This window comes from Bos indicus, chromosome 11 (genome assembly GCF_029378745.1).
Source record: "Bos indicus isolate NIAB-ARS_2022 breed Sahiwal x Tharparkar chromosome 11, NIAB-ARS_B.indTharparkar_mat_pri_1.0, whole genome shotgun sequence".
Classification (NCBI taxonomy): Eukaryota; Metazoa; Chordata; class Mammalia; order Artiodactyla; family Bovidae; genus Bos; species Bos indicus.
In genome coordinates, this window is record NC_091770.1 from 95,648,676 (window position 1) to 95,663,281 (window position 14,606).

General features: G+C 36.8%; 1 protein-coding gene across 3 annotated transcripts in view; it reads right to left on the bottom strand.

Moving 5' to 3' along the window:
- The window catches only part of SCAI (suppressor of cancer cell invasion), a 122,967-nt gene that overhangs the window by 50,527 nt on the left and 57,834 nt on the right, over positions 1-14,606 (bottom strand). For 2 of the 3 annotated variants that reach the window (XR_002181821.2, XM_019970832.2), the window contains exons 3-4: positions 13,586-13,717; positions 127-222 (exon numbers count right to left, since the gene is read on the bottom strand). Coding sequence is in view for 2 of the 3 variants with exons in the window: in XM_019970832.2 (XP_019826391.1) it covers positions 127-222; positions 13,586-13,717 (228 nt within the window). In the remaining variant the exon portion in view is untranslated. Of the gene's footprint in view, positions 1-126; positions 223-13,585; positions 13,718-14,347; positions 14,435-14,606 lie in introns of all 3 variants that reach the window. The other variant, XM_070799233.1, reaches the window with a different exon arrangement.

Sequence of the window (14,606 nt, forward strand, 5' to 3'; positions counted from 1 at the left end):
GGGGAAAAAATCAATTTATTTTCTTTTGGTAACAAAGATGAAATGAGATACACAAAGAGATAAAAAGCACTGAGGTAGTAACAGTCAAAACTGTGACTAACAAAAAAAACTTTAAAAATTCTTTACCGATGCTGCTGCTGGAATTTCCAGAGTTTGGTGTAAACATCAAAAGTTCTTCCAAAATAGGACTGCCACTGCTTCTGTCCATATTGTGGCAAATCTCTGTAATGACAAGTAAACATCTATTAATTTTAAAACTCGGATACTCCTTGGAAATTAAGTCTTGTGATGATACAAACTGGCCCGATTTAAAGCATTTTCAATTCAGGCTTATTTATTTTTAAAAGTTACAATTTTTAGAGCAAAAACAGTTGTATTGTGGGGGTCTAGGACACGTTCTTTCTTGTTTCTCTTTCCTGCCTCTAACAGTTCATTCTTCTTCTCCTCTGTAGATCCTCTCCCCTGACCTTGGGTGATCTTATATACTGTTAACTTCCACGTCTGTCTTCAGCTAAGAACTTAGCACTTGGAAAAACACTGCGTTAGGGAGGAAATCTAGAAGTGGATATGCAGGTGGTGGTGGTGTTCTCAACTGCTCCCGCCCCTCCCAAACGTGAAACTATATATCCTTGTCCTTGGGCTTGGTTATATAACTTGCTTTGGCCAATGAAATGTTATCTACAACATGTCTGAGAAGAAGATATAAGAAGTATTACATGATTCAGCATTTTTACTTTTCTCTCTGAACTAAGACCAAGATAAGGCTGTTCTTCAGCCTGGAACACAGAGTTAAACACATTTAATGGGGCCTCAGAACTGCAGACAACTTGTAGCTTAACATGAGAGTCAGAAAGAAATCCCTAGTAAGGTACTAAAATTTTGGAGTTATTACAGCAGCCTTCTTTAGGAAAAGCTGCTAAAAAAGAAACCAGAACCAGGACTGAGTTATTGCCCTAAGAAATAGTATGGGACACCGGCACTGGGATTGAAACTGTTACTGAAGGCTAACATATAACACAGAGGCAAAATGCATTTGCCTGCAATAACTTGGAAAGTAGATAACGTGACTAATGAACTTGTGGATTTATACAAATACACCAGGGAACAGTATGCTATTAGACACACTTCACAAAATACCAGAAAGATAAACTCACTAAAGAACTAGCTGCAAGTAGGGCTGAAAAGGAAAAGAGGAAATCCACAAACTCCAGAACTTTCAATACTGAAAAGCACAATTTTTAATGTGTTAGATGTAAAAGACCCAACTGAGAAATGATAGCTATAAATGCCACCTAAGACAGTCTCATCCCTAGGGGAAAACCTCTTCATGAAAGCTTGTGAAAACATTTATGAAAGTGGCCCCAAGTACATTCTTTCAAAGGGACAAAATAGATGTGGAGAAAGAATCAAAGGATTTGGCTGTCTTGTAGAAGCCTGATAAACTCAAGGTATGTGTAACAGAGTCTACAAGAGAAAGAGGGAAGTGTCTCAAAATATTGTAGGTTTAGCTATTGGTACATGGAGGCTAACCTAAACCAAACAGATAGAGCCAACGAAATCTTGAGAGCATTTCATGTCAAAAAGGAATAATAATCACTCACTGATTAGAGCATGGTACACTTATCTCACTCATGCAACTGTGGACAGCCAGTAGTGGATGGTCTCCCTTGAATGTCCAGCCTGGCTGGTGGCTAGGGTGCCGGGCCACGTGTTTCTCATCATAAAACAGGCTACCTCTGTTTACACGAGGGTGGTTGCAAGGATCCCAAGAGTAGCAAAACAGAGGGTGGCTCTGTTGTGCAATTTTCTTTTCAAGTCTCTGCATCATATTTGTACTGTCCCATCAGCCAAAGCAAATTCATGGCCCAGCCCAGTGTCAGTGTGAGACGGAGATAACTCATGGGCATAGACAAGGGGAAGGGAATGACTTTTATAAACAATCTGTGAGAGACTTTATCTTTTTCTTTTATTTCAATTTTGAAAATAAGTCTCTTAGAAAACAAAAATACTATACAGTGTATAAAACAAGAAATAAAAAAATAAGCTTATTGCTTTTTCCTTCTAGTCCCCAGAAATAACCACAATTAAAAATGCATTTTCTATATACATTTAAATATGTCAGTCTTTCTATTGTTTTACATAAGTGGGATCACACTAAATATAATATTCTGTAACATGCCTTTTTAATTTAATATATCACATGTTTCTTTAATGCAGATAGAGTTATATCAATATTTACTGTGTATAATATAGTATATAATGAATCAATTTACTCAACCAATCTCTTCCTGATGGACATTTACACTGCTTCCAGCTTTTCCCTGTCATAAAAATGCTGCAATAAACATTATCCTACTAATAAACTTGAAGAGTTATATGATATGAATAATAGGCAAATTTCTGTAAGTGGAATGAGTAAAAGAAGATTTGCATTTCTGTACCAGATGTTCCCTGGTGGCTCAGATGGTAAAACATCTGCCTACAATGCGGGAGACCCGGGTTCAATCCCTGGGTCGGGAAGATCCCCTGGAGAAGCATATGGCAACCCACTCCAGTACTCTTGCCTGGAAAATCCCATGGACAGAGGAGCGTTGTAGGCTACAGTCCATGGGATCGCAAAGAGTCGGACACGACTGAGTGACTTCACATACATACATACATACACACCAGATGTTAAGACAATGAGGAAAAAAGCAAAAGGTTTTTCTACCCAAACTTTTCAGATACTACAAGAGTGAGCTAGTAACTTCAGTTTTAAATTTATTCCCATTACCCTATTAGGATAAGGAGAAACTCATTTCAGATTACAGAACAGGTTAACTATAGATACTACTGATAATTTCTAAATTCATCCCAAGTTTTTATCTTTTTTACATCTCCATGGATCTCTAGTGAGACGTTGCATTAGGAAGAGCTAATAAGTTATTTTTAAATTGAAACTGCTGCTAGAATCTTTAAGACTCTTATCAAGTAGTTACTGCTAGGAAGACTGTATTTTATATAAAAGCTTTAGACAACATTAACTTCAGGGAAACTGACAACCCTTGAGTGTTTGTGAGATACCATGTAAAGTCTCCAGGCAAACTTTCAACTAGGCATTTGCCTACAAGTTCTTTTGCATTTTCAAAACTGACAGATTTAATAAACCTAAGTAATACATCATATTAAGGGAGAAAACAGAATTAGAGCTCAGTATTTTATTTCACGACTACATAATTTCAGGTGTTTAGTGGAAATGGTTTTAGGGGAAGGGACTTCTCCATGAAGGCTAAAAGCACAAAAAAGTGGTCTAAAAGATTAGAACAAGGTTCCAAACATAAGTTGTAATGTACAAGTATTTTCTGATTTATAGCTGTGAACAATGTTTACTAGATTCTATACTATTTTCATTGAAAGAATTTACAGCATCTACCACTCCAATATGAAGTATCAGCTATAAAGACAGCAATTTCTTTTTCAAAATATGGTTTAAGTTTTTTAAAAAAACCTCCTAAAGGACAAGTCCTATGGTCACCCTTTTTCTAGTGAAACATACCATAGAAGCTAATATTCAAACAACTCTCATACGATGAGTCTAAACAAAATTAACTAATATACCTTATAAAGAGTTTTAGATAAATTCCTCTACTATTCAGAGCTTGATTCTAGTTTTAAACTCTGAATATATCATTTGGTCATTATTACTGTCAGTAGAGATGGGAAATTAATGGTCCATGGAATTAAATTAAATGGGGCTGTGTGAATTAGCCCATAAGCTAAATGACCTTATATTTCACATTTTGCAAAAGCACCTATGTTATAAATTGGCTGGTCATATTCTTTTCACAAGTCTTGAGAGGAAACTGAAAGTATGACACTAATCTCACTCTCTTTTAAAATCCTCAATTCTATCAACAAAAAGTTGGGAGAACATGAGAAGAAATGTAGTGGGGATGATTAAACCTACTTCTGAGAGATGATTCAAATGTAAAGTTGAGATGTCAAATCATAGGAACTTTCTTACAAGTTTCTACAAATCAACCATCTTTACTAAAGTGAATTTGCTAGGATCACTGATACCTGTAGCATGTGTGCGTGCTAAGTCACTTCAGTTACGTCCGACTCTTCGCAACCCCATGAACTGTAGCCCACTAGACTCCTCTGTCCATGGAATTCATCCACAATGATGCCTACTGACACCTAATCCAACAGCCACTTTCTAGTCCTCAGATCAGTCCTCCTTAGAGGGTCACCTTCGTAGAGGTTCCCTATTGGCTCACCACTTCTTCAGCATCTTGTAATTCTTTCTTCTTTCTGTTCTAACGGTCTCTTTCATTAGCTCCTCTTTCTTTAGTCTGGTCCTAAAATGCATGGCTTCTTCAGCAAAATGTTAGTCGCTTCAGTCATGTTCAATTCTTTGTGACCCCATGGACTGTAGCCCTCCAAGCTGTTCTGTCCATGGAATTCTCCAGGCAAGAGTACTGGAGTGGGTTGCCATCTCCTTTTCTAGGGGATCTTTCCAACCCAGGGACAGAACCTGGGCTGCTGCTGCTGCTGCTAAGTCACTTCGGTCGAGTCAGACTCTGTGCGACCCCACAGACGGCAGCCCACCAGGCTCCCCCGTCCCTGCCATCTCCTGCACTGCAGGCAGATATGTGCAAATATATGTAAATACACATACATACTACAATGAGAAGCAGAGAGCTTAAATGGGTTGCCCAGGAACTCATGGCCAGTTAACTGTTGAGCTATGACTGAAATTCATAACCCCTTTGAGTCTGTAATCTAATACTCTCTCCTTTCTGCCATAGAGAAAAACAACCCAGATTTTGATTCTACATTAGTGAAGTCCTTCTCTGGGAGCTCACTCTTGGGATGCCATTGACAGCAACATTTTGACTTGTTTTGACAACAAGTTGTGTCCTAATAAGCAGGAGATTAGGGCTCACAGAGAGTCACCCGGGATGCACTTGAGGCCAGAGCAAGAAAATGGCCATTTGCAAACCAAGGAGAAGAGGCCTCAGAATGAACCAACTCTACCAACATGTTGATCTTGGATTTCCAGCCTCTAGAGCTGTCAGAGAATAAATTTCCGTTGTTTAAGCTACCTAGTATGTGGCATTTTGTTATGATAGCCCTAGCAAACTAATATAATAAGTGATAAGGAAGCCTTCAAATCCCAAAATACGAGTGGGTGGGAACAAATTGCCAATAGCCAAAAGACCTGAAGGCTATCAGCATCTGTGCAGGAAGACAGACCAGAAACCATGGGGACAGAGGATGGACCGTGAAGAAGAAAATCCCCAAAACAGCCAGCATGTATTCACCAGAAAGCACAGTGGACCATTCTGAGGACAGAAGCTAAAAGGGGGAGGAATTTTGCCTGGGCCAATAGCCACGTGTGGCTACTGAGTACTTGAAATATGTCTAATTTGAACTGAAATGTGTGAAAGTATAAACTATTCAGTGTACTTCAAAAACTCGGTATAAAAAAAAGAGTATGTAAAAGATCTCAATACTTTTTCTATATCGATTACATGTTGAAAGAAAATATTTTGGATATACTGAATAAAATAAAATATACTGTTAAAATTAATTTGAGCTTTTTTCTTTGTTTTACATTTTTAAAATCTGGCTACTAGAAAAACTTTTAACCACATCTGTGGCTCATTAAATTTTTGTCAGTCAGTGGTCTTCTAGATCACAGGATGACAACATCTACTGCACCCTGGTGGCCGTCTACCTCAACTGCAAGTGCAACTGTTCCCAGGTAGCAAACCATACCAAATAAAAGCAGGTATCACAAGCTTGTACAGATAGTTTAGGGTATTACTTCTGAAATAACATGCACTTTACTATTGCCTGTCCGTGGAAATTTGCCTCTAGGAAAGCATTAATATTGTGAAGAAGGAGGAGAAAGAGGAAGAAAAAGAGAGGGAAGAGAGAGGAAAGAGCATGAGAGGGGAGAAAGGGCACGAACTTGTCCTTTCCTACCTACACGGCAACCAAGGCATCCTAAAAATAGGCTGTTGAAGAAAGCACTGGTGATGATTTCTTCTTTATTCGGAAATATTAAGGAGCATGTTTAATACAAATTTCTGCCATAATTTTTATTTAAGACCAATACACTTCACTTTGGTGCACTTCTTTGCATATGCATGTATGTTTGTTTGTTTATAGCTTCCAACATTTATTTTGGCTTTGGGCATTTGCTCTCCTGGGGACAAATACTTAGTGACTGCGGGCCTGTGCTGTTTCAAAAGTCAAGGACACTACTGGTAGACACAGCTGCATATCTGAAATACATGTCTCAAGACGCTGCCTTATATAATCCCACCAAGTATTCCATCCTGCTTCGACAGTCTTAGTCACCATGGTAACTAGAACCCTGCAAGCGCTTAGGCTTTTGATCATTTTCTGACAGTCTTCAAAGCTATTTCTAACATCATTCTCACTTCATTACTACTGTAACTACATGCAAAAGCTATTATAAGCAAAACACCATTCATTTTATCCATTTCTCACTCTCTGGACTGTGTTTTCTTACACAGTGAGTGGATAGAAGAGATTATTTACTATGTACATATTACAAGAAGGTACTTTCAGTCAGGAAAAATACTCCATTAAGATATTCATGGCTGGGAAAATGAAAAGGCTCTGACAACTTGGATGAATAGCTTAATATGTACATGGCAGAAAGATACACCTTCAAGAGTAAAGAGAAAGTTTATTGTATCCCAATAAGACAATATATAGAAACTCTAGCCTTTCATGGACTAAAATTCACTTTTTCACTCTGCTCATATACAGTTAAAAAGCCCAAAGGAAGGAATATAAAGGGGTTGCTGCTGTGCTATATGTTCTATCATGCAAGTACAAGCCCCATGAAAATGTTCAGTTTGCAAAAATTATACTTATAATACATGTACTTTTCTGCAAGTGTATTACACTTCAATAAACAAACTCAAGAAAGAAAAGAAAACACACAAAGGAAAGTTAACCAAAAGACAGGCACTAACAGTGATGGGGTGGGGGGGCGATCACAGGTGCCATGGTAAAGCTGATGCTATTTCGACTAGCCTCCACCTCACTGCTTTTTCCCAAGTTCCAAAGCTGGTACAGAACCACTACCAATACATTTCTTGTTCTCTGTAAGCACTGTGATCCTGTTTTCTATTCAGACCAACACAAATATGGGGGGCAGGGGCAAAAAAAGAAACTTTCTTTTAATTATTCCCAAAGAATCTCTTCTATTTCAAAAGAAATGCACAAAAACTACATCAACACTTGAAAGCAGAAACATTTAATTTCCATAAATCAAAGAGCTTCTCTGGAGACTAGTGTGGGGAAGAACGCCACACAGTCCTCCACGCCACCACCACGGGCAGCCAGCACAGACCTACAGAGCTGATCAGGAGAGACCTCCCAGTCGCTTCAACTGAAGCCGAACACCAAACAGAACACTTGCATTTACACAAGCAAGCACAGGAAACACACACACTCACACGCACCAGACACCGTGAGAAAATCAGTACCCTAGAAAAGAGACCAAAAGCTGAGAGCAGAGAGTCCCCACTAAGAGTTAGTATGACTTACAGAATGTAATATTGACAGAGAATTTCTGATAAAACAAGATAGTATGTAAAACATACTATTTTCACAATTTGCTTTTTTAAATTTAACCATATAGTGTGGTCAACTTTTCCTTTTTATCTCCACCAACATCTTTTTAATAGTTCTAGGGAATTCCCTGGTGGTCCAGTGGCTAAGATGCCACAGTCTCAATGTAGGGGGGCCCAGCTTCGATCTCTGGTCAGGGAACTAGATCCCAAATGCAACTAAGGATCCTATGTGCAGCAAATAAATTAAAAAATAAATTAAAAATAGTTCTATATTATTCTGTGTGTGTGAAATGAAAGTTCTTTCAAATTGAAAAGAATATTAATCTTCCAGTAAACTGCAGGCCTGCACTGCCACTAGCCACATCCCTCTCAACAGAACCCCAGGAGCACAAAGAGAATATATCTATGTTACTCATCCAAGATATAGTTTTTGTAGAAATAATTAAGGCTTGTTTAAAATGGAGGGAACCCTTCACACAAAACACTGCAAATAAATCCCTGGTGAATTTGCTTACCCACTTTTCTCATGAAATGATCACAGTAAGTCACAATAATAACATCCATTACCTTAACAGCTACAAAATTGTTTTCCTTGTGATGAGAAGCTTTAAGATCGACCATTTTAACAACCTTCAAATATTCAACACAGTATCACCAACTAAGAGCCAACTCATTGGAAATGACCTTGATGCTAGGAAAGACTGGAGGGCAAGAGGAGAAGGGGGCAAACAGAGGAGGAGGTATTTGGCTAGCATCACCGACTTAATGGACACGAGTTTGAGCAAACTCCTGGAGATAGTGAAGGACAGGGAAGCCTGGTGTGCTACAGTCCACGGGGTTGCAAAGAGTCAGAAAGCTTAGCAACTAAACAACAAAACCATTAACTATAGTCTCCATGCTGTACATTACATCCCTATGACATATTTATGTATAAATATAGCTGAAAGTTTGTACTTTTCGACCTCCTTTCCCCACTGTATGCATGCCCCCATCTCCTGTCTCTGGCAATCACCGTCTGTCCTCCTACCCATAAGCTCAGTTGTTTCTTTGGCTTTTTGTCCTGGTTTTTGCTGTTGTTGTTTTTAGATTCTACATAAAGTGAGATCGTATGGTATTTGTCTTTCTTTGTGTGACTTACTTCACTTAAGCATAATGCCCTCAAGGTCTATCCAGGTTATCATAAATTCCAATGTTTCCTTAATTTTTAATGCTTGAAGAATATTCACACACACATATATATTCTACAATTTATTTACCCATTCATCTGTTAATGGATACATTATTTCCATAACTTGGCTATTATAAATAATGTTTGAATGAACATGCGGGTGTATATAATTTTTCAAGTTAGTGTTTTCATTCTCTTTGCATAAATGTCTAGAAGGAGAATTGTTGGATGCTGCGGTAGTTTTACTTTTCAAGGAACCTCTACACTGTTTTCTATGGTGACTGCATCAATTTATACTCCCAGCAACAGTGTACAAGGGCTCCCTTTCTCCACATTCTCACTAACGTGTTATTTTTTGTCTTTTTGTAAGCCATTCTTACAGGTGTGAGGTGGTATCCCATGTGGTTTTGATTTGCATCTTCCTGATGATTAACAATGTTCAGAGCCTTTTCATGTATCTGTTGGCCATCTGTATGTGTTTTTTTGGAAAAAGAACAAGTCAGATCCTCTGATCATTTTCTAATCGGATTGTTGGTTTTTTTGATATTGAGTTGTATGAAAAGATAAATCCCTGAATTCAATATTGTTTTAAGTGCTCAGGTGTTGCAGGAAGGGGGACCCCTTCCAGGGCCCAAAAGGGGGCTCTTGTCTAACACTGGAAATGAATTGTCTGAGGAGACACACGTGTTGAGAAAGCAAGAGACTCTTATTGGGTAAGGGAACCCAGGAGGACTGCACTGCTCTGCCACGTGGCTTGCAGTCTCCAGTTTTATGGTGACAGGATTAATTTCTGGGTTGTCTTTGACCAATCATTCTGACTCAGAGTCCCTCCTGGATTGCTCAGCCAAGATGGATGTCAGCAAGAAGGATTCTGGGAGGTGGTAGGACATGTGGTGTCCCCCTTTTGACCTTTCCTGAACTCTTCCAGTTGGTGGTGGGTTATTAGATCATGTTCCTTACTGGGACCTCCTGTCATTAAGTAACTCATGTAAATGGTTACTATGGTGCCTAGCCAGGGTGGGCAGTTTCAGTGTGTTCTCCCCCTAACACAAGAACTAAATTGAAAAAGGTATCCTAAGCATTATAATAAATTTCTCTGACAGTGAATAAACAGCCCTAAAGATTAGATCTCACACAATTTTTCCATGTATTAAGGTTTCCTCCTATTTCCACAGATACAAGTTCACTCTGCAGTTAGTTTAAAAATAAATAAAACCTGTGTTATAGTTAAAACGGCACTTTAAAAAAATCAAAATGAGGGAACTCCCTGACAGTCTAGGGGTTAAGACTCAGTGCTATCAATGCCACAGGCTGGGGTTCAAGCCGTGACTAGGGAACTAAGGTCCTAAAAGCTGTAAGGTGCAGTCAAAACAAACAAACAAACAAAAAATAAAAATGGTAACAGATTTGAGCTGGTAAAATATATTTACATAAGCAAAACATTGAAAAAGAAGGTGAAATAAAACAATTCATTTCTAGGCAACATATTTTTGGTATGTGGCCAAAGGACAAAGATGCAGCTGAAAGAGATTTATAAACTGTAGAGTGCTGTATGGATATGTGTTCTGTCATTACTATTTCGGCAGCCACAGGGTGACTGAGTGCAGCAGAGTCTCCAGCAGGAGACACTTGAACTTTATGATTCATTTATGATTCAGAATCAGATTAGGAAAATAATTCTAAGAAGAGAAATGCCACTGCTAAATTTAATATGCTTCTCAGATATACTAAAAAAACAATTTCCGTTCACAAACACATCAAAATTTTTAGTGTCTGTCTTATTTGCATATATAGGTAGAAAAGTTAGTAAACTTTGGATCAAATACACAATATCTGGTTTTTTTAAAAGCAGTCTAACAAAAACCACTGATACGAAATGACAAGTTGAATGTGCTGGGCGTATTACGGGAAAATTGAAGACATTTTCTAAAAATGCTGAGAAAACAAATAGAGATGAAAATCAAAAGAGGGTAGAGGTTCTAGAGGATTTAAATTGGAAATTCAATCTAAGCATTACAAGTATGAACAGGTAATGAGAAACAAAGAACAAACAAAGAAAAAAAAATGAAAGAAATACAATCAACCATAAAAATATGTTTTCTCGGAAAGAAATGCCTACGATCTCATATCATATACAAAAGCTAACACAGAATGGTTCACATATCAAAGTGTAAGAGCTAAAACCACAAAACTATTAGAATAAAACATTTCAGTGACCTCAGGTTAGGCAATGATTTCTTAGCTGTGACACCAAAAGTACAAGTGATGAAAGAGAATGACAAGTTGGACTTTATTAAAATGAAAGCATTTGGGCTTCAAAGGATACCATTAAGAAATTGATGAGATAACCACAGAATGGGAAAACATATATCTGCAAATCATTACACATCACAAGGGAGCTGTATGCACAATATATAGAAAATGACTACAATTTAAAAATAAAAAGATAAATCTATTTGAAAAATGATCATAGGATTAGACTAAACATTTTCTCCAAAGAAGACATAAAAATGCCTAATAAGCACATGACAAGATGCTCATATCGTTAGTCCTTAGCATGCAAAACAAACCCATAAGGAGATACCACTTCATACACACTAGGATGGCTATCATCATAAAGACAGACAAAAACAAGTGTTGGAGGACGTGGAGAAATTGGAACCCCATACATTGCTGGTGGTACAGCCTCCTTGAAAAACAGTCTACAAGTTTCTCTAAAGGTTAGTGTACCATATGAGCCAGCATTTTCACTCTGAGGTATATGTATTCAAGAGAACTGAAAACACATGTCCACACAAAACCTTGTACTCAAATGTTCATGTGGTATTACTCATAACAGACACAAAGTACAAAATAAATGTTCAACAACTCATGACTGGATAAACAAATCTGTACAAGGGTATATTAATGTCTAATAAAAGGAACACAGTACTGGTACATGTTCTACATAAACGAAGGTGTCAGAGTTATTGTAAAAATGATAATGTTTTAAGAGTTGAGAATAAGGAGTTTGAGAGGCACATGTCAGAAGTTACGGTAGGGATTTTCATGCAAATTTTTAAATGCTTTCTTATTCCTTAAAGCTACCAATGCTTTAAGTTTTCTTACTGCCTTAAGAAACAAGAACATGGAGATATGCAGGAAATTTGCTTAACAGATAGGGTAAATCTGAGGCTAGCATTGAGTAGAATGTGGCCATGGGCTTGAAGGGTTGGTTGTTTTTTGTTTTTTTTTTTCTATTTTGTATTTTTATAATTTCCTCACAGATTATTTGAGGGCAGGGACTGTCAGTTTTATTTTCAAATTATCTATACCTAATATAGAATATGGTACATACTGGAGGCTACGTAAATGTTGGAAAAACAAGATATACCTGGATAATGAAGTGGAACAAAGAAAAAAAACTTTATGCAATTTAAAGTTCTACAACATTCTAAGAAAAAAAAAAGACTTAAAACCTGGGCCTACAGGGGTTGTTTTTTGAATTATAGTAGTGAAAGAAAATAATTATTTAAAAAGATGTAATTAATCTATAAAGCAAAAGAAAAAGCTGATCCCAAGGACCTCTTCTGTAGCACAAAAAGGAAGCAGCAGAGTGTAGGAGTTAAGAACACTGTCTTTGGAATCCTTCATTTAACAAATATTTGTGAAACACCTGTAATGGGCAAAACCCTGGCTTAGGTAGTAGAGAACAGTGACACACAGTGTCCTAGGGACATTTCATTTTAGCGTAAAAAAAACTCATAAGCAATAAATAAGATAACTTGAGGTAGTGGTGACTTTTATGTAGAAGATTAAATGAATACAGAGATGAGAGGGCAGTTGAAAGCAGAGCTTTAGACAGAGTGGTCATGGAGGACTGATTAGATGACCCTGTATTATCTTTTTGACCATAAATGTTTTTTAAAGATAAATTCTTTAAAATAAACTCCTCCAGTACAATTCCAAATAGCAGAAAACAATGATAAACTATGTGAAAAGACTGCAATTTTATTCAGAAATAAACTGCAAATTAAAAATACCTCACTAAATACAACACTGTAAATCAACTATACTTCAACAAAAAATAATTAAAAAATAACTCACTATCTTTAAAATTATTCACTCCCATATAAAGTTTCCCAAAAAACCCCACAACTATTTATCCTTAGTATTTTACCTATAGAATGAAGCTTTAAGTCTGAAGTAAATCAGTATCTTAAGAATCTCATGAACTGAAAATATGGCTAAACAATTTAAATAATACAAAATGGTACAAAATTATTTACCTGCCACCCTCAAGAATACACAATTAAAGTCACATTTTGACAAAAATGCATATAGCTTCTGCTACTAGTCAGGGTATGCACAACTAAAGAAAGACACTGTCTTGAAAAACTCCATCATTACTTTAGTCATCATTACTTTAGATACTTTATCCTAAGAAAAAGAAAGGATAAAACAAGTAAGCAAATAACCAAGTACACAAAAAAGAGGTAACAAAAGAGAGGCCCCAGGTTCACTTGTACATGCATCCCAGGCTCCTTAGATATCACAAAGTGTAAAATCAGATGTAAAACAGGTATGATGTGGAGTAATGCACACAAAACCATCTTAAAAAACAGCTCACTCAATTTGAGTAAAACAATATAAGATATACTCTTCTCCTATTGTTTTTTCATTTGAGAAACAACCACCACCAAAAACATCACCATTTCTAGAACAGATATTTATATAACATTTTATCCATAATTTTCAGAAACTTACCACACATCAGCCATGGGGAAAAAAAGATACAGAACTAGATAAAAGTTTAAGGCATCAAGAGTCCACTGACCTTAACCCATTGAACAGTTGCTTAGATTTATCCAGAAGGTAACAAAAATCTGTCACTGTTTTCCTCTCTCCCTGTGGGATGTCATCTTCAGCACCTCCAGAGGACATGATTTCTTTAAGAGCAAATTCAGTTCTGCAAGAAAACATGTGTCCATTTATTGAGCAGGCAAAAATAAAAAAGAAACAGACCTTACATACATTATCTGATAGCAGTTTTTTTAAAAGATAGAGACATCTTCTGATTACAATCAAATCATCCAAAAATTATAGGATGGTGCAGAACAGAAAATGTCATCTTATGTATGGGGATCAAAATTGGTACATCCATATTAAAAAGCAGTTTTTATAATATTGTTCCATCCAATAAACATTATTTGAATGCCTAACATGTTTCAGGCACTCCTCTACATGGTTAAGAATAAAAAAATCCTTTAACCTATTTATCTATTTGATCCATTCTGTAATCCATCCTGGAAAAAAATCCTATTAATACAAATGGAAAACCCTTTGTCTATAATGGGTTTATCTCAGTATCATAATATTTAAAAGCTATTAAGAAACTTAAAAAAAAAAAAAAAGAGGGAAATGGCTAAGTGCGTCACAGAACATGAATGACTACACTCTATACCCTATCACTAACTTACAATTATACTTAAGATGATAAGGCAATAATTTATATATAGTTCATTATAAAAGGGATATAAAACCAGACACACACACATACTCATACACTTATACATACATATATTTTAAAGCTATTTACCCTTGAATCCAAGCTATTTTCCTGTGTAATCAATCATGTAGCCATTTTAAAAACAGCAAGTTGCTAGATCATATATATTGCATGAACCTATTTTAAAGGAAAAAAAAAAAAATCATTTGTGTTCACACACAGAAATCCCTGGGACAACAAAGGGAAATTTGGTCCCAGTACAGACTGAAAAAATAGGCAGGGAAGACAAGGACCCGACACCAGAGATGGGAGTTAGGGTGTGGTACAGTTATTTTGGCAAATATTTTTC